This window comes from Poecilia reticulata, linkage group LG12 (assembly GCF_000633615.1).
Source record: "Poecilia reticulata strain Guanapo linkage group LG12, Guppy_female_1.0+MT, whole genome shotgun sequence".
Taxonomy (NCBI): Eukaryota; Metazoa; Chordata; class Actinopteri; order Cyprinodontiformes; family Poeciliidae; genus Poecilia; species Poecilia reticulata.
This window is the reverse complement of record NC_024342.1, coordinates 5,035,933-5,057,403: the sequence shown is the minus strand read 5'-3', so window position 1 is coordinate 5,057,403 and position 21,471 is coordinate 5,035,933. Positions and strand designations below refer to the sequence as shown.

The following is a 21,471-nucleotide window of genomic DNA, read 5'->3' as shown; positions in this document are numbered from 1 at the left end:
AGGAATGGATGTGGAGAAACCAGCAAGGAGTGAAAGGAACAGAAGTGTTTAAGTACTAGGAGAGTGAATGTGGAACAATGGACCACGGCTGATTGGCTAACTGATTGCAGGTGTGAGGAAGGGGATATATTTACTATTTAATATAGTAAATATTAGATATTTACTATATTTAATATTTATTATTAAATATAGTAACATGAGGGCATTAACCGTTTTGAAGTTACCGTTAACACTAGAGCCGTAACACAATGTTGAAACACGGTGGTGGCAGAATCAGGCTGTGGCGATGCTTTTCTTCAGCAGGAACAAGCCGAGTACTCAGAGTTGATTGGCGATTATTACATGGATGGATGTAAAATTTGTGAAGTAGCCTTTGAAGAAGAATATATACTCCTTGAACGTTTTGGTATTTTGTCACTTTAAAGCTGCAGTGTGTAACCTTTATAAAAGAAAATGTTTTTTTTAAATGCGTTTATTTAAACTGTCACTACATTCACGACAGGCTCTACCGCTTCTATGGGGAGAAGTACATGGCACATACACAAGCTTGATTGACAGCGCTAAGACCCACCTCCTGCCTCTGTTTGATTGTTTCTAGTTAGCACTAGGAGAAGGCAGAGGAGCTCGATTATCTGTTTCATACAAAACTCTCACGACAGTTTAAGTGTAATAATTTTTTTAAAATAAAAGTTACACATTCAGCTTTAAAGCCACAAATACATGTATTTTATTGAGATTTTTTTTTATGACAGAACAACACAATGTTCTGACTATTAAATACAAACCACATGTTTGACATCAATGGAAAACTTACTTTGACAATCTGTAAATAACTCAAAACGCCGCCAGGGGAAAATTGTTCCTGGTTTTGTCGTAACCAGTCACATTTTGTTTTGTCTTTTCACAAGTAAAAAACTAAAAATAAAACTGTGGTGTGCATTTGTGTTTACGCAGATACCCATAAATAAATACAAAACGAATACTTTCCTTAATTAAAAATAAATACATAATCTTGCAAATTATTTTGAGGATGTAAATTTTATAGTTCATGTATGTTATGTATATTAACTGTATTCTTTTTAATCCCTTCCATCAACCTGTCAGGAGACAGATGAAATGTTGCCTCTTTGGCTGAATTTGGTTTGTTTACATGAAGTATTTAAGTTAATTAATATACACGGTCCTCTTTATGGAATAACTAAATTCAAACTTCTTTGTCACAAGTGTCAAAATTACAAAATAAAATGTAAGGATTGTTATTAGGACCCCAACTCCATATTGCCAACCCTCACTTGCACCACTGTTTCCAGCTTTCATCCAGCAGAAACAAACAAAATCTTTGGTTTCTTATAGTTGATTAAAAACCTGTGTGTGAAAGAGATGAAGTCAAACACAACAAGGGGTTCTTTCTGATTCGACCTAAAGTGAGCATGTATCGGCAGTCACCAACAGGTGGCATCACTGTCCAGCTCTACTTTTGTTGCAACAGTAAATACATAGACACAATGCATCTGAAGAGTTGAAAAGTCAGAGAAAAAAAACAACATTTCAACTCTTGTCAAAACTTCAAGTTAGACAGAGACAGAGATGAGGAACGCAGTGTTGGCAGCTGCCGGCTCATCCGCCACACTTATCAAACTAAGTGCAACCAGGTTCAGGATGCAACATGAAACCTTCGACGTGAGCCCAGAAGATCTGTTGGCCCTGGGTTGAACCCAGACGGCCGACAGCCTCGACTCAGACCGCGGTAACCGAAGCGGGCTCTCTTGTTACGGCGGAGATGGGCTGTCTTTGACCTCCGTGTCTGTCTTGTCAGAGTCGTGAGTGACCAGCGAGGCTCATCTATACTTCACCGAGGGTGTCACTTTGCGAGGAAATTGTTATATCACCGGTGCCAATCACAAGGCCAGAGGTGGCAACTTTAGCGTCCGTCTGTCAGGACTTTGCCGTGAACACCTACAGGAGGTGGTTCTGATTCTTATCGGGACCTCGTGGGTCTGCCTGTCACACCCGATCTGAGAGCGTTACATCTGGATGTGTTCCCTTCAAGGTGACACCAAGGAGCACTCACTGCTGTCAGTCAAGCACTCTCAAAAGCCATCCATCATTGGGATCCTTCATGGTAAAAATAGCAGCTCGAACACATCCGGATCTCAGTGACAGCTTGGCTCATAAAGATTTACGTCTTCCCAGGAGTCATCTCCAGCGCTTTTCTTTTAAAAGCATTTAAACTGTAGGCATAAATATTTTTGAACAGGTTTATGTACGTTTCCTGACGTTACGTGGATTGGCTGGGGTTGTAAATCAAGCTGTGTGTGTGTGTGTGTGTGTTTCGGTGCTTTCACAGCCGTAATAAATCAGAGGTAATCACCTTGATTTAATGACGGAAGAATGAAAATATTCAAACCGGCAATCTTTTCCTCTAGGCGTCTTTATTTCACATAAATCCAGAGCAAGAGCAAGAGGGTCTGGACTGAAGCAGACTTCTACTCAAATCTCCCCAAACTAGACTTTTACTTTTACACGTTTTCTTTGGATAAAAAGTGTTTATTTAGACAGGAACTTAAGACTGGAGGGAGTGCGTCACCAATGATTATCCTACGTCAAACGTACCGAAGTCACAATACAGTCAGTCAAATAAACTACCCATAAACTTAACCACTAAAATCTGAAGCAGGTAGGTAACCAGGTAGTCACTGAGTTAAAAAAAAAACAACCTTAAGATTGTTCCTTGTCAGTACATGTTTCACGCAGGGTGATAATTGGTGGTGCACCCCCTCCAATCATGATTTCCTGTGTAAACCATGACTGATATTCGCATAAAGAACCTGCAAATGAAAATATCCAGGCAATATTAAAGATTCATAAAATAGCATTTACTCAAGGAATTGCACTGTTTTTGAGATCTGAGGTGTTTTTAAGAAGGTAGAAACACGTTTTAGTCTTGGCCTTTTCAGGACTGATGTCCAGTTCCAACTAACCTAGAGTTAAGCTAGTTGAGGATGCCAAAATCTCCTTATAAACTTGCAAGAAGTTTAATTCAAAAACCCTGATCAAGCCTTCCAGTTCAACCGATTCAAACCAGAAATGAAAACAACAGAATACACGTCTTCAGTGTGATTTATTTACCAAAATATGAGCTCCCATTTCACCGCATCACCCTTGAAGCCCCACCACGGGGTGTTTCAATATTACAAAAAAATATCACATCTCAGTTTTATTCATTTTGTTCAGGAAATAATAATAAAAAAACAATCAAAAAGCTGAGAACAAGATGTGATTTTAACATTCATTCAATACGAAAGTGTTAAGACACAGTTTTAACACCTTTCCAACATGTCCGCTCACATTACTGTAAAAGGAGAATATATAGAAAGTGTTAAAGCCAGGTATCCTGTGGGAAATAAATAAACGTCATCAGCGGGAAGAAGCATGAGGAATCAAAGCAAGCATTGGGCCTGTTAAATGTGTGCACCGTTTCAGGCTTTCATGCGTCTCCTGCAGGGAGAAGGCAACTGAAGCCAGTGGCCACAGCCAGCAGCCGTCCCTCACACACTAGCTTTTTTCTTTCCTAAATTATCACCGTTTGCTGAAAGCTTTTATGCACAGCCATCAATTTCCAGAATAGCACAGAGCGGTAGATCACCTCAGGGCAGTCAAGTCTCTTGCAATGTGCAAAAACAGAAGGTCTGCATGCCCTTTGAATTTGGAAAGGGAAATCTTATTAAAAATCTCGTGGATAAAAGTTCAAACCGACAGCAGAGATGCTTTTAAGAACAGAGAAAAGTGTCTCCAAGTTATTTCTGAATTCAGAAGAAGCAGCAAGTTGTCACAATTCATCTTAAAGTAAAACATTTTTGGGAATGTAGTAATTGACTTTCTGGCAGAGCAAGGTGTTTTTTTCCCGACCAGCTAGCTACAAAGCTGCAACCAGTTAGCTCAGAAAAAGGCAAACAGCTAGCTTGACTATGTAAACAGCTCAGCTCTGCTGAATATGTTCAAATGTTTTTTTAATCTTAAAAAAAGGGCAAAATAAGCAGAAATGAGCAATTTTACAAGTCAAATTAGAAACATTATCTAAAGTTTCCATCAGTTGCTTCAGAACTCCTTCCCTGTTTGAAAGTTGTTTGAAAATTAAAAATTACTGCTTCAGCTGAATTATTCCTTTTGGACAACATTTCACATGAGATTCAGAGAGCAGCTGAGGCCAGGACAGCTAGTGTAACAACTTTTCCAGGTGCTGTGCTAAGCTAAGCTAATTGCCCATAGGTTCACATTTAAGAGGTGCATGGGAGCCATTTTAAACTTCTCACCGAAGCTCTTTGCAAGAAAGCAAACATGATTAATCCCCAAAATGTCAAACTACTCTGAGAAACACATAAGTACATGGTGTTCTATTGGTATCCAAGAGCTGACGCAGATCCAAGTCTTTGACTGTAGAGAGTGTAGTGAGGATAGTAAGGGCCAGTGGTGGGCAGAGAGTGCAGGGAGATGGAGGAAGGCCCAGAGGGGAGATGGACCTTACTGTAGGGGTGATAGCGAGCTAAGCCCAGACTGGGGGGAGCCCTGAGCGACAGAGAGCTGGGGAGGGAGCCCGGGCTGCTCTGGTGTGGGAGGTGCAAGTGGCACGATGCGGGTCCAGATGAGGAAACGGAGAGCAGCTTACTGTCCATCCCCACAGTCAGAGCTGTGTGGGTGCGAAGGTGAGCCAGGAGTTCATCTGAGGTGGCGAAGCGCTTGTCGCAAGGTCCTCCAGCGGACACCCAGTTGCAGGCGTGGGGAAGGGGGTCGTTTGGTAGCATAAAGCCGTACGTGTAAAGGGGATGAGACAGGGAGGGGGACACGCTGGACGACAAGGAGCTTTGGTGGAGGGAGTGAAGCGGGTGGGAGGGATACACCATGGGAAAGCTCGACTTTAGGGTGGAGGAAGGGTCGTGGATGCAGGAGTTGCAGTTGCTACTGCCGAGATGAGACACACCAGGGTAGCTTAGACAGTAAGGGTCCCTGCAAAGGCCCTGCATGAAGGACGGCGGGGAGGCGCCCGTCAGAGGGCTAGAGCTTGTGTGTTTTCCTCCCATGCTCAGGCTCGATTTGGACGGGTCCAACCCTGGTAGGAACTGGGATGGGTAGCCCGCGTAACCCCCCATGACAGATCCATGATAGGCCATATTGGAAGAGGGTAAGGGGAAGAGTGGCTGGCTGTTTTTGTAAGGAGAGATGGGCGTGATGTGTCCAGGGCCAAGGCTAGGCTGGGCGGCCTCGGCTCTACCGCCGACGTCCTGGTTGGAACCGCCGTCGGAGCTGCTGTTGCTGCAGTTTGTGCTCGCCCGGACGTGGCTGGAGTTTGCGTGGTGCGGGCTGTCTGCGCTCGCCTTGCTCACATCAGCGTCTTTTTTTGGATTGCTGTGGTTATTACTAGTGGAAGTGCTGGTGGGGCTGCTCTGCTCACGTCCTGGTTCAGAGCTAAGAGTTTGGGACTGCAAAGCAGGCTGTCCACCGGGAGACTGGCTCTGTTTGTGATGCTGATGCTGCTGAGCCTGTCCTGGGGGGGTGCTGGTGCCTCTGGAGCCAGGCGAAGAAGCGTGGGATGGGTAGGACTGCTGGCCGCTGGTTGAATTCCCATTAGTGGTTGAGCTGCTGCTGCTCGGCACCCTGAATCCAACTTTGTCACCGCTAGAGCTGCTGGCAACACCATCCCTGCGACAGTCTACGTTGCTTTTGTTGTAGGGTTTAAAGCTAGATTTGTCCTCCAGAGAAGGGCGGTGCTCCCCCAGCTTCAGGCTGGAGGATGACGACCGACTGCTGGATTCTTTGTCCCCCGGGCTGCAGGAGGAGCCGAGCTTGGAGGAAGAAGGAGGGTCCGGTTTACCAATCTGAGAGCAGGTCTGAGCCAGCAGGGCCAGTGGACTCTTCTTAGCATCCAGCTACAAAAAAGCATGAGATTTGGGTTATTATGAGTAGGAGAACTTTAGTTTCATATAAAATATTGTAGTTTAAATCCCTTAACCCTCCAGCAGCTCAGAATGTCACAGGTAGACGGCGGGGAGAAGGGGGGGGGGGGGTGTCCTGTCAGACCATCAGTTCCCAAAACCACACAAAAAATGAACTTCATAAAAGTGCACACAGAGTCGGTGCGACCCTGTAGGACTGTGTAAAGGGTGAAAAGCCGTCTCTTAAGACCAATGGAGGGTTAAAAACAGAAAATGTTTTTAACTCTCCAGCGTTTCTCTGTGCTTACAAATATGGCTGTACCTATCACATAATGACATACTTGTCTTTAAAAAATTTTTACAAATAATAGAGAAGCGACAGATGCAGTTTCCTAGATGTCAAAGGATATTTTAAAACTCTGAACAACATATTTCTGTGCATTAGACATTTGCTCTTCAGCTTTTGATTCAAACAACATCTGGCATTTGCAGACTTCTCTGCTGACTGAGTAAAGCTGCGTTCTGGTCCAAACTGGGTCTTGAGATTTTAGAGCCCCTCTTTTTTTTTTCTTCCTTGTTTTGATGAATGAAATTATTGCAAATGCAGAATTTGTATAATTTCCCAAAATATGTACGAGTCAATTTCACAAGGAAGTGCTTTAATATGTGGAATGTTTACATAGATAAGACGACGTCACAACAACAATCATCATTTGGAACATGCTCAATGCATTCTTTGTTTCTTTTTTTTTTTCCTTTTACTTTCAGGCCTGGCGCAGCTACTGAAAATACTTTATTGGACATTTTTAGACTTAATGCCGCGTTTCTGACAAACTCTTTTTTTTGAAACAGACACAAAGATCTGGAAACACTAAAAAAGGAAAAACAGAACTTTGAAGTTGATGAATCTAAAGTAATTTGTATGGGGCACCAAAACCAGTTGTTGCCCAGGGGCCCACATTATCTTCAATCAAGCCCTGGCTGTGATGTTTATTTTGTTTCAACACTGACCCAGACCCCCTCCCCCAAGCAGCATTTTATTGAAACTACACACACTCACACACAAAAAAAACTTGACTAGCCATCTAAACAACATGAGTCTGTAGTTTGACTAACTGGGTGACAATTGGACAGGAGCTGTGGGCTTTAAAAAAAAAAAAGTAACATTTACATGTCTTTTTTTCTGAACTGAGTAAAGACAAAGGTTAACCTCCAGTGTTTTGGAGGTAAAAGTGAATTTGCATCAGCTGCAAATCGGCAGACAGCCGATTAATCTAGTGAGTTTCATTTGCTTTTTCAAGGTACATAAACTTGTCATTAAGTTAAAAACTACGGAACATTTTTCATTGTTATATTTTTACTGCAGTCACAATAGAATTATGCATTCTGGATAAAATTAAAAAATAAAACAAAATAACAAAAAAAAAATACTATTTCTCAATTTTCCTTCTCCTAAATCAATTTCCTCATCGCCGCCGTGAAACCACACAAAGGCTTGCAGTTCAAAGCGACCATCTGTAAATCATTAAAAAAAAAAGTCAATAAATACCTCGATGCTCACTGGCGCGGATGTTAGAGGCTGTAGATATTCCGGATGGAGCAAGTGTCCGGTGTGCGCCGTCAACATCTTGATCAGCCGGATGGGAAGCCGCTTCGCTTGCCGTAGAGGGTCCAGAGGGGTCAGCAGTGAGACCGCGGCGCCGGGGCGAGACCTCTTAGACTCGGTGGTGTCGCTGAGTTCGATCCGCTCACTAACTCGATCCGCAGCTGGTCCCGAAGGCTGATATTTCATTGGAGATAAAGCCGGGTGATGCGCGTGATAGTTTCCCCCCTCGACACCACACCTCACGAGACGTTTTGTATAAATGAAATCCAAGCAGAAGCGCAGCGGGAGGAGTCCCTCAAATGTCCCGGAGGACAGAGAAAAAGACGCCCCGGTCCCGGTGCGCTACTTAGTAGGAAGCATCTTCATGTATCCAACTTGAAATATAGATCCGTGAGGAAAAGAGAAACAAACACAAGTTTAAAAAAAAAATAAAAATAAAACATGCAGCACGGTTGTTGTTGTTGTTTTTTTTCTATGGAAGTGTTAAAAGATCGTAGAATCCAAGGTTGGAGAAGACCTGGTCCAGTGCGTGCGCTCCGGCCGGACTTCTGCGGCTCTCTGCTCACGACGGGCGCACAGGGAGGCGCAGCAGCCGCGGTCTGCCCGCATCAGGAATGAGCTGGGCGGGGGGAGCGTGCATAAGAGGCGGAGCCTAATCCGCGCGCAAGGTGACAATTCTCACTCGTTTGATTTATGTCTTTTTTTAAAAAATTTTTTTTATCATAATCGCCTGTGACAGAAGGAAATAACAATAAAGTTAGAAAGAAAGGAATGTGTTTTTAACAACACATTTTTCAATGATATATATATATGGCTGCATAGTGGGGCAGTTGGTAGAGCTGTTGCCTTGCAGCACGAAGGTTCTGGGTTCAATTCCCGGCCCCGGTCTTTCTGCATGGAGTTTCCATGTTCTCCCAGTGCATGCGTGGGTTTTCTCCAGGTACTCTGGTTTCCTCCCACAGTCCAAAAACATGACTGTTTTTGGACTGTGGGAGAGGTTTGGAGAGGTTAATTGGCCTCTCCAAATTGTCCTAGGTGTGAATGTGTGTGTGCATGGTTGTTTGTCCTGGGTGTCTCTGTGTTGCCCTGCGACAGACTGGCGACCTGTCCAGGTGACCCCGCCTCTCGCCCGGAACATTAGCTGGAGATGGGCACCAGCAACCCTCCTGACCCATTAGGGACAAGGGTGTAAGAAAATGGATGGATGKATATATATATAAATACATTTTACACCCTCAGAAACAGAATTAAAAACTGTCTAAAAAGCAGTCAACATTGTTAAAATAAAATATCACTGAGATAAACTAAAAAAAACCCTCTGTGTCAAGTTTCTACTGTAATATTGTTTATCTTATTTCTTATGCTAGTATAAACTGAAAATTTTGTTTGTCCAATTAGAAAATTTAACAACTTCCAGTTAGCTCAACAGGCTACCCTATGTACCATTCCTATATCCATACAGCCTTTGCACAAACGTCACTCAACTAGAACCTGTTTGACAACATGGAGCAGGCTAAGAGATCTTGATGGACGGACTGACAGTCTCATAAGCTGCTGTGTTTGGATTCCTACATCAGAATGTGACGCTAACGCAAAACTTACAAACTGTAAGCCTAGGTATATGTGTTAAGAATGACCAATACATCAAAAACATGAAATACACTTTAAAAACACAAAGGACAACAGAACATGAAAATTATGTTTTTTTTTTCGAAGACATGATTTCAATATTTGAACCCTCTGAATATAATAACAGGCAACAGTTTTCTGAGCCTTGTTTTATTAGGAAACTATTTATTCCCAAAGCCTTTTAAGGTAGCAGTCGGCTAATTTAATTACTAATATTCAGGTATGAGTTAATGACAACACCTGACTCCAGTCTTTCTGAATCACGGTGGCAGAAAAAGAAACTTGTACATCATCAGCATACATATTGCCTGAGAAGTTGGATCACTGTAATCTGAGCGAGTGGCATAATATCAATGTTGAATAAAAGTGGCCCGAGAATGGAGCCTTGAGGTACCTCGCAAGTGAATGCATCACTGGGATCCAGTAAAACCAGGGCACAAGTTTCTGATGTAACATTGGGACATATGTCATTCAAAACCTTCACCAATGCAGTGTTGGTGCTCTGGGATGGGCAAACACTTTTTTAGAAAGCATTAAAAAGATATGCTGCCTTTTCAGTACACTTACTCTTGGAGATTCAAGATTAGGCTTCTTCAAAGAGTTTTGAACAATCCAGTTTTAACGGCTCATGAAAAATGACATGCTGCAAAGAGAAAATGCTCGTCAGTTATGCTAAAAAAAGTATCTTACTACACCAAAGACTGCAGAACATCTTATTTTTGGGATTCACGGAAACTATATTTGTAGATCATCATGGCTGAGTGTCCATCAAACCTCCCGTTGTGAAACCAAAAGTACCGCCAACGTCTTTCACGATCAAACTTTTTACGAGTCAGAGAGGACAGAGAACGCCGGGACTTTTACCGATGCAGTTCTCAAACCTCTTATGAAACAGAAATTCTTCTTTGTGAGCGCAAACTGTGCAGAGGACACAGCGAGCTGTGGAAAACAAGTCACATGAGTCATCTTGCAGTGTTTTCAGCGAGCGGATCGGGGTCTCGATGGGCAAACACTAATAAAGTTTACAAGGCCAGATGCTCGTATTTTATCACAAACGGTCGCAATAGCTGGTGTCACAACTCAGAAGGTGAGGTGTAGCCTCTGTTGTGTTTTTCTTCCCGTCTGATTAAATTCTAAAACTTTTTCACCTCATCTATGGGGTTAAGTGTAAAATTGTCCAAAGGTGTTGCTAGGAAAAAAAAAGCTACAACCAAACAGGGAAAGGAGAAGTATAGCAGCTAGGGGGAAAAAAGGCAACAAGAAGTTATATTTAAAGTTTGCCAGAAGCCAAAGGTAGAGGTCCACAACCACAGGGTTGACCAGCCGTTAAATTGTTTTCTCGTTGCCACGCACCTGATTTGGATAAAAAGGCCATTAGCAGTCTCCTGCAGAACTTGACACCATGCGTAGGACATAATGCAATCATTTCTAATTGGGCGTGTTCGTGCAGGGACCCGTTTACAACACGCAGGTGGCTGGGATGGATGGTTGAGATCAAAAATAGATTTCAATTCATATGTCAGCATGACGCAGTCAAAACTTCAGGGCTAAATTAAATAGAAAATCTATGGCAAGACTTGAAAATCTATATCCATACATACTTTACAGGAGTTACAGTTTTGACTCACTACGTATTAAACACATAAACGCCCGAAGCCTGAAAGTATTTATATGAATATTCTGATTTATAGTAATTTTTTAATTAGACGTGTTTTGACTTGAATTTGGAGAGGAAACTAAAAATTAGGGGTGATGGTAAAGAGACCTGAAGCCCAAAACTTGGAGATAATCCAACAGAAATACCAGGAAACATGCGAAACACTTATCATGACTTAACTTTTGCTAATAAATTTTCCTGACACACCAGAAGACGCAAATAAAACCTGATATATTTGTATTTTAACTGACACTCCTTATTGTTTTTGGAGAAATGCCTGTGTAAAAATATATATCCTATCAGGAATGAACCTCTTGGTTCAATAAACATTTATTTTAAATAAAAGTTTTGCACAAATAATTTTGGGATTAACTATATTCCCAAAACATTTTCAATGTCTTATTTATGAAAATAAAATGTAAAAAGCAGGGACCGTTTGCTAATTTGTGTTTGTGTCTTGGCGTTAAATCCAAATAAAATATGTTGAGATTTATGACTGTAGCTTTACAAAATGCAAAAAAAAGCTTAAGGAATATGAAAACGTTTGCAAGACACTGTAAACCATTTGAAGTTCTATTTTCTACAATCTAATATTTTACTATTTTATTTTAGGTCTCTCTCTTCAAAATTGATTTAAACCGCAAAGAGTAAAAAAATAAAATAAAATAAAAATCATTTGAGCAACCAGAACAAGTCACAGACAACTCTAATTTTTAAAATTAATTTATGCCTTTTTTTTTTTTTTACCAGTAAAGAAATATGTGATAAAGACAGATCACCTCTATATTAATGGTTACATAAATCTGGAATGTTAATAACTTTATTGCATTACCGGCTGCTGACCGACTTCGCAATGAGCTAATTTTGCTAACCTAATTATACAATGAATTGGTTAAAGTACTTAAAAATTACGCCTGACAAGAACTATTAGCAGCAGCCCAAAATAGCCGCAGTCTGCGGGGCTTTGATTCTCTCAGCCCTTCTGCGGCATCAATTGAGTGCGAAATCAGTCCTAATCCCTCATAACCTGTGGGCAAACGGCTGCATAATGCGAGTTAGCTGGCAAAATGTTGGTGTGCGGTTTTTCCTAATCTTCAAAAGCAATGACTTGTAAGCATAAAGCGAGGGGGAGATAAATACATACTTATGTAAAAGAAGGATCCCTTTTTGAGATGATGCTTGTTATTAAGAGAACTGCCTTCCCCAGCTCACTGCCAGTCTTGTTAATGAGCTGAAATAAGCATTAGTTTGGTGGAAACCCCCCCCCCGAAAACAACATTAGGTTAGTGTAACTGGTGCCTTGACCTCTAGTCCCAAACAGCAGAGCAGCTACTTACAGCCATCCATCAATGTCGTCCGTGTGATAAGAGGCAGGCAGTGGGAGCTGCATCTAATCAGGAAACAAGGTCACAGTCTGCAGCGCCGAGGAGACGGCGGAGACAACGGCGACTGTCAAGAAAACAGGACTGCGATATGAGGAGTTAACAGGAAGTCCATAAACAATAACAAACAGGAAAAATGTGGACATGTATTACCAGGTCTGCAAGATCCAAATAATCTATCTAAACCAACCCGACACCGTCGGGAAACAGAATTGTTCCACTGCGATTCCGTTACAAACCTCCGCAAATCTTTGTCTCCGTTTTGCTCATGTCGATTAAACACAATTTTGCGATTGCAGTGTTTCCATTAGATAAGAAATAAAATCACAATCACACATGAATAAGCTTGTTCAAGTGAGAAGTCTTGAAAAATAACGACAGACACACTTAAATTAGGTATATACGTAACTCAGGCACGGCGTTAACCCTCATATGAGCCATTAGAGGAGACAGACGGCCCTTTATATTTGTGAGCTGCTAAGTATGAGGTGTTTACATTACATTAGAAAGACACACAACTTTTTATGAACTGTGTGATGCTGTGAAAACTCTGATAGTGCCAGCTGCACACTGTGCCAAACCCCCAAAGCAAATCATCATCCTCCTACCACTTCCTGTTGCCTTCTTTGTCGTTTTTGGCAGTAGTAACATGCAGCTGTTTATCACGTGACTCCTGCAATGCAATAAAAGCGTTTCCATTTAAGTTTTGTGAAATACATCTATTTCAATGTGGCTAAAAGAAAACAACCCCACTTCTTCCTAGAGTAAAAAACTTATCAGAAATTGCTGTGTTTTTGCATCAAATTTGTAATTTGGGAACTCCTGGAAACAGCACACAGAGCGCAGGTGTGGATTCCCTCAGAATGAAGGATTACAGCCGGAGAAAGGTCTATAGGAGGAGAAAGGAAAAGAGGGGGAGTACAGGGTAAGCCAGGGAAGGTCAAACACAAAGAGGCCACGATAAACAATGGTGCTCTTGTCTTTAACTTTTCACGACTTGCCTTGAAGTTGGTCATTAACAAGCGCCCACAAAGTGGCTGTGAGTGATCACTGCTTCCTGTTGTTGCTCATTTTGAGACAAGTTTCCTTTCATTCCCTTATCGACACATGACGAAACAATAAAACAAAATTTAAGACGTCTTTCTGAACCACTCCCGCTGTGACAATATGTCACTGTTTGCTCTCAACAGATGGACACTGTGTTCCTTTTTTCTCTTTTTTTTCTTTTGGCTTCTGAAATGCAGTTAAAATTAAACAAATCAACCCAAACTAAGTAGCTTTTCTTTTTACTGGTTGTTCTGTTTTGGTTGTTTAATTAAAACTGAAGCAAAGACCATTGAAGTACTTCTAAACCATGTCGCATTGCTCCATAGTAAAAGTTAGCGGGAAGCTACGTGATGTACACTAGAACGATTCTTTTAAATTTATCTTGGCGAAGCTTGACATCAGTGGATATTGTCTTTAAAACACTTAACACAAAAATAACTTATGTACGTTTTTTGTTTTTTTACTGAAGCTATCTTGAAGATAGCTAGCAGCGGAAAATTCTGTTTCTGGCTGAATTTTTCCAATGTTCTGTAAATTCAAGCTCTGGGTTTCTCTGGTAGACATTTTCTAGGCCTGACAAAATTTGAACATATTATCATCATAGTTTTGCCCATGTAAAAACCGATCCCTTGTCCAACGCTTCGATTCGTGCAGAAGGTCTCTGGGCTCCTGAGAAACTATTTTCTATAGGCGTGGTCTCTGTTGAAGTTTACATTTTACCCCATCGCTAACGTTTTGCCCGTGACGAACGTAAGGCACCATTTCAGCAATTTTTATTTTTCATTTGCTGAAAAATGTTAAATCCATGTGTCATTTTGTTCTGTTTGACAATTAAACACCATTTTGTCTTGAACTATAATTGTAAAACCTAAGTTAACATGCATGAGATTGTTGGTGTAATGAAGCAAAAATATAAAAACCTTCAAAGTTCAAATTATTAATTTGCACATCATCAATAAAGAGAAGTCACAAATATAATCTGGATAGAAAATAGACACAGTTATGATTTACAATACAGTAAATCCACCTGTATTTAAAAAAAATCCTAATATTAATAAATAAATGTAACATGCCGTGAATTAATCACACTATCTTGCAAATACATCATTTAAAAATAATTGCAAAAGACAGTATATTTAAATACCACCCTGCTCTTCCTTGGGATTTGTTTAATGATCATGTCGGCTCACTTGTCCTCTGTAGAAGGCATTTTGCCCACACACTGCAGAGGTAGTTTGCATGTGTGGGTGGAACGATCCAGAGTGATCAGGCTGCCGTCCTGCAATGGCTCAGTGAAATTTCATCTGACATGGAATATGCTTTTTGACGCTCTTTAGGATTTTTTACTCTTTTTTTTTCCCTTTTTCTCAGAGGATCTTGCATCAACAAGCCACAGGTGTCGGCTGACGGCCAGTAAAAACGCTGCGTCAGCAAAGATTTTCTCTCCTAATTGAAAATTAAATCAAAACAGTTTAACCTTTTGTCACTGAAATGTCTGGACCACCCCTAATGCACCATGATTCGTGCAGCTCCTTATAAAAGTATTCACACCACAAATGTCAATGCATTGCACTTGGATCTTATGTGATGGACCTACGCAATGGAAAATGCAAATAAAATAAAAACCTGACAAGTGTGCAGGGTATTTGTATTCAGTCCCCACAATCCAATGCTTTGTAGACCCCCCTTTGGTCCAACAGATTCTCATTTGGATCTGGACTTTGTCTAGGCCATTATGTAAAACGAATTGATTAAGCAGTCCATTATAGCTGTGGCTGTATATATTTAGCGTCATTGTGCCCCATTCTCAGATAGTTTGCAGCCTCTAAGAAGTTACATAATATTCACAATATTGTACAATAAAATAACAATTAAATCCTAAAGAAAATAGATTGAGGTTTCTGGTTCTAACTGGATTTTTATTTTTTTTAAAGTTACTTTTTTTCCATGTTTAAGGGGTTTGAACACTTTTGTAGGTTCTGTATCTCTGCCTAATCCAGCTTAGCCATTGCCTTCCTATGCAATTCTCATCTCTTTTCACTGCTCCATATCAGATTTCTTTCATTGACCTGAATTCTTCAGGTAGAATTTCAACTGGGCCAATCAGCAAACAGAAGAAGGAATCGTGAGTAACAATTTTCTGCACTGTTTCTGAATTGTAGCCTGTAGTTTTGGCAATGGCAGCAGAGGAAGTGAACAAAGCCCGTCAGTCCCTGTTAGCCATGCCTCAAAATATTGAACTAACATTAGCAGCCATCTTGTTCGGCTCAGCACTTCTCTTTTCACAGAGGAGGATGGTTGTTTATGGCGCAGACAAGATCCAGTAAGCTTCATAGTCTGCCGGATTATTTTTGTCATGAGCCAACGTTAGCGAATGGGTAACATTTAAAGCTTCAACAGGGTCCACGCCTCCTGGAAGCAATCGTTTCCCAATAGCCGAGAAACCAGACTCTCCGTACAAAGTAAAGCATAAAATGAAGGTCTGATTTCTCTTGTGTTCATCAGATTTTGTCAGCCTTAGAAAATATCTACCACCAGTTTTTCCTCTGGGTTTACTAAAAACTCAGCTAGTCTGAAATGTCTATCCTCGTTATGAATGTAGGTGTTCTGGTTTATAAATAAAATAATTTATTCACACAGACATTTGCTGGTTTGTTGGAGAGAAAGCTGTTCTGAATAAGGAGAGTTTCTGTTTGTGCTGTTCTGATGTTTGGGCAACCAAACTGATTACAAACACTTGTCCCTTGATCTTTCCATCCTAAATATTAAATCTGTAACTAAATACAACCACTCATCATAGTTTTACACCCATCATTTAAAACTATGATGATAAAGCTAACAAAAGAGCTGCTTGTGCGATATGGCTTCCAGGAAGGACAGCAACGTATTTTAAATGAACTTTTTTTTTTCACATTCACAGCTTTGGCTGTTTAGCCAAAAGCTAATTTGATTAAAATCTGATGCTACATTAGCCCCCCTAAAAGAAAAAAATGCAACAGCTTGTTTTTGAGTTTTGCTTGTGACTTTACAAAACCGTCTTAGGGGTTGGAACTCAAAGTGTTAATGTTTGCCACATTTGAACCATGAAACCAGCTGGGTTAGATTGTCTTCATCGGAGCCAACTACACATTGAAATATTTGACATTCGCTCTTTTAAACCGGCTGTTTGACATGCACTCCTAAGGCGATGTTAGCGATCTAGGGGACCTTTACTTGACGCTTTCAGGGAAATTGATTGTGACTGCGGAGCCCTGGAGGCGCTAAACAAACCTTCCCATTGCTCCCTTATGCCATGTAATCATTTACCATCGATCTCCCTTTGTGTTTGCAGCAGTTCTAAAATGGATGTCAAGCTTCTCACATTTCTCAGGGTATTTATCTTGTGATTTTATTCATTTGCACTAAACTGTTTCTACATGGATTAGAATGACCCAAGTAACATGGTGACCGATTGTTTCTGGACGTCTCTGAGCAGAAACTGCAATTAAGAATAAAGTCAGCCACTAACATTCACTTACATTTATCAAATTGATTCTTTCTTCGTGGTGGGGAGTGGATATTGATCAAACTGTTCTTTGCAGTGACGTTTTATAGTTCCATTAAGTTTTAATTTCTAAGCAGAAGGGAGTGAATTTAAAAAGCAGCTTGGAAATTACAGATAGCACTTCTGCACGTTTCCTTACTAAAAGAAACGGTACGTTCGCTGACATTGTGGTGAATTGTAATTTGTCAGTACTAAAGCATTCCTCCTGAAGTGGAAAGTCAGGTTTTTAAAAAGCATTCATTACATCTTGCACAAAAGGCACAACTACTGCTCTTGATTCTTTGTAAAACTAGCTGCTGCCAATAGTCACTCAGGTTTTGAACAGGATTTACGTCTGGGGACTGACGTCCAGACATTGGACCGTGGAAGGAAGTTGATTTTGTGTCTGATGAACCGTTTCTGGGTTGATTTGCTCGTACGTTTGGGATCCAATGTACACTCCCATCTGCAGCACGATTGATTATGTGGAAAGTAGTTTTGATCATCAATAGCACCTTTTCCACCGCTACCTCGTGTCATGTATAATAAATGCAGTTGACAGTGCCACCTGGCGTTTAATTACTACCACAGCACATTTAATACGCACTTTCCAGGGCGGGGAAGAAAAGGGGATACCATGAAACCGCTGGATGCCTTCGTAGTGTGAAATTTTGTTTTTTTACAGCTACAGCTTGAACATGATGTAATGTATACCCATTTCAAATAAATGGCCATATGCCGCCTTCGGCTATACACAGTAAACAAAAAAAGAGGAAAAAAACAAGATTTCAAAAGGGCATGTTTTTGTCCAGAGGAAAAAGGGCTGGTGCTTTAGCAGCTTTAGCATAGCCTTAGCATCTGTCTGTTCACATCCATGAAACGGTGTTTTAGATTAACTGTGTTAAGGTTAAGACGCTTACGTTCGATTCCTCACACCCCTACTTTTTACCGACATACAGGATCCAACTCAACGGTCAGACCACCGGACCCGTGAGTTCGAGTATTCACATAAGAGTATGTGCTGGAAATCCTGCCAGGATAAACACAAGCAAACACAGGAACGAGCTCAGACAAGATCACCTTTTCATTTGTTCACGTTGCCTGTACTTCTGAGCTCGTACTATAGGTGAGTACACTGCTTTTTCTTTTTTGTAAGTCAAAGTTTCATCTGCTTTTTACCCAAAGCAGATGGGTTTCAATTCTCACCTCCTGTTGCACTCGTTACATTCCCGTCAAATTGCTCAGTAGTTCCGATCAAGACAGACAATCAGCAACGCAGTTGCAGGGAATCGCTAGCGGTCCGTGAGGCCCCAGCATCTTTAACAAGTTATAATTGCTGCATGCATCATCTGACCCAATTTTCCGTTGGATCGGAACCGGTTTGTCTTGGCCTTAAAGGACTAAAGGAGCATGTGTAGCTTCAGATTGCTGGCTGCATGGCCTGGATACAAAATAACTGGTTGAACATAAACAGATCCCAGCATTCAGAGTATGTCAAACCTGTGTGAAGCAAACGTATTGGCCGAGGATCAGGATCCCTGTGACATCATAAAACTATGCCGTCGTTTTCCAGTGATAGTTAAATGGAAAAGTCCCTACTCCATGTCTTTATAGACCTTGCTTGTGCAGAAGCAGAAAGAGGCAGTCCTCAAACACAGCCAATAGCATGAACTGTCCAAGATGATGTAATATCAACTTCTCTCAGAATCTTATCACGTTATCCCCCCCCCTCAGACAGAACCCCTGTCCCGAGTCGTCGTCTCCACTCAGCCTCTCTAGACTAGAGGCAGCAGCAATAAGCAAATACCTGGTGAAACTGAATCTGCTGAGCTCATCATACCAATGACTTCTCAGTGCAACCCTCCCAGAACGATTAAACGGCTTAATTGATCAACACTATTGTGATGATGTGCTGAAGGCGAAGTAGAAGCTTCTTAAAGAGACGGAGGCCAATAACAACTGAATGTAACATAGTTACTTGATTGCGCTATAAAATGATACTGCAAATTGATAATGCTTCAACTTTAAGAGTCCGACTGGAATCAAGCAGATGAGCCCAGAGGGGATCATCATCATCCCCTCTGCACCAAACTAATGTGACTGTGGAATATTGAGAAGCAATGGAACTTAATATCTGCAGTTTTTTGCTGAGCTGGCGTCCTCTCACTGCATGACAGTGGGATTAACCGAGTCTCTGGTGGCGATCAGTTCTTCCATTTGTTTGTAGAAGCATTCTGCATCCTGAGGTGTTGGATTTTATACGGCTGTGGCCACGGAAGTGATCAGAACGCATAAATTCAATGATTTGGTCCCTACTTAGGGAAGGCTTTTTCAGGGGTGACAGCAAATGTGGTCAACGTGGCCTGTAGTATTTAGAATAAAGTGGTAACTTTTCTTTCTTAAACTGTTATAATGTTACAGTACATGTAATATTTTATCTGCCGAGTGCTTCCTTTGTGGTTTTCTCTCAGTCTTTTAATAAATAATACAGATTCTTGTGTTAAAAAGGAGGAGGGAGACGCAGGAGTCAATTGCTCTGAACCTGGATCCCCATTAATCCTGAATCTGTCTATAAAATCAAAGAAAAAGCGTTTAGCTGTAACAGAGCCCTGGACCCGTGTCACACATCGATCCGCTCCGTTCGATGAGTTACTTTGATAGAAAACCCCGCAGGTTGTTTTCAACTGGGAGTGGAAGGAAGACGACAAAGGAACTGGGGATATAAGGGAGGAAAAAGACGACTCTTTGACTTTATTTAGCCTAACCCGCAGCACAAACATCATTCGTAAATGTCAGAAACAAATCCACGCTCCATTTAGAAACCCAAACGTGAGCCGGGGCCAAACACAGGGCCGCATAATCACCGGTCAGCAGCGGCGACAAGCTCAGCCCCGAAAAACACGCCGCTACAGACGAGAGATGCATTGCAGCGCTTGTCCCACATCTGTCATCGCTCAGCAAATGCCGCCGCGCCGCCCACTGTGCTGCCCCCCCTCAAGACATGGCAGCCACGCAGACAGGGCCTGTCATAACACTTGACTTGTGGTTTAACACACTGTGGCAACACTGGGAGCTGGTAAATGAGATTGCTTTCTTTATTTGTATTTCTGTCTTTGGGAATAAATCACAACCAGCGGCGAGCACACGGGCATATGAATGATGTGCAGCCAAAAAATAATAATTTTTTAAAAGAGAAGGAAAAAATCCAACTGCCTTGCAGTTACGCATCAATTTCTCAACAGGATAAGCACTTTAATTTCATATTCTGTTAGACTCGGAGCCTGTCCCCGCAGGCGCAGGTGTCCGGTTTCGAGATTCGTGACAGTCGCAGGATGCTGAGTCGGGGCAATGGCGACCATATTGCGCCCGTCAGTCACAGAGAAGGGGGAGGTGAGAAACAGCTGCTGTCAAACCTCCTTGTCGCGCTTTGATACTACAAAGGGCGGAAGAGCTCAATTAAAAGGCCATTATTGCATAAGTAAATCAGCGGCTATCAGCCTAGACACTTCAAAGCCAGTGATCTTTACCCGGCTGCGTCGCTCCGCTGAACTTTCTACATCTGGATGCGCTTCATGTTGCTGCTCCACTGGAACGCCGAATAGTGTTCCATGTTACCGTAACAATTAAACAAAATTAAGATGCTCACCTAACAAGTTGTCTTATTTTTTTTCTCTAATATTTCCCATAAGCCACCTGAATGTCAGGATGACAGTCGTTTTTCAAGATGGCCGCCGTTTTTGAGCCTTTTAAACAAATTATTGCCATAAAATGTTAGCTATTTTCATTACTTGGATGATCTTTTATCAACTTTGGTCATCCTATGCATACATCTTTAATATATAGCAAAATCGGAAGCTGAGGACTTTTGCTGTTTGCGAGTCTCACACAAGTCGTCAACTGGAAAGAGACGTAGATGTGCGATAGTCATCTAAATGGTGAGCGTTAGCTTCTGCTAAGTTTTTGTGCATTTAGCAGTTAATTTCCGATAATTTTTTAAGCATTTAGTTTGTTTAGTGTTAGCTTTCACTTTATACTTGCTTAGCGGTTTAATGTGAGCGCAGCTAAGATTCCTGTTTAGTGAATCAGAATTTAGTGAACCTAACTTTTTGGCTAGCTTTGTCCACCACTGGCAATTACTTTTGCCAATTTTAGTGCAAGCATCTTCTTCGTAATTATCATGGTGTCAACTTTGAAAAATGTCTAGCAGAAAAATGCATTTCCTATGACAACCATGGTGGCCACAAAACACATCTGTGTTAAATATTGACAAATTTTAGTGCAAAAATACATTTTCCTTTTCGGCCATGTTGAATTTTCAGTGGCTAATGATTTTTTATTTTTCCAAAAAAAAAAAAGCTAGCCCATGGGATCATCTGTGCCAAGTTCAGATCTTGTATCAGCACTTGAAAGATTTTGATAAAATATTCAATTATCTGCTGCACTCGAAGACGATGAGCGATGATTTCTAATTAAAGCGAAGCTTTGTCTTCATGTGGCGTTTAGGGATTATCGCAAGTTTAATTGATGACTAATTCAAATGATCAAATCACGCCTCATCCTGTTCCTGATTAGTAGAATCTAAAAACCCCAACACCCCTCCAGACCCCCAGAACCCCCTCACTCTTCCTTTCGTTAGTGATGACAAAGTACTCTATTTAGGAAGTTAGATTGAAATGTCTGGGGTCTAATTTATCTCT

At 41.4% G+C, this 21,471-nt stretch overlaps 2 protein-coding genes across 3 annotated transcripts in view; both read right to left on the bottom strand.

The window, feature by feature from the left end:
* LOC103473318 (GRAM domain-containing protein 3-like) overlaps nt 1-21,471 on the bottom strand; it is a 114,716-nt gene that overhangs the window by 21,963 nt on the left and 71,282 nt on the right. The window lies entirely within an intron of this gene.
* Nucleotides 3,103-8,227, bottom strand: LOC103473319 (zinc finger protein 703-like). The gene is made up of 2 exons (XM_008423449.2): nt 7,480-8,227; nt 3,103-5,924 (listed from the first exon to the last, which is right to left on the bottom strand). Exons 1-2 carry the CDS (start codon nt 7,720-7,722, stop codon nt 4,395-4,397), a joined length of 1,773 nt encoding a protein of 590 aa, XP_008421671.1. The 5' UTR covers nt 7,723-8,227; the 3' UTR covers nt 3,103-4,394.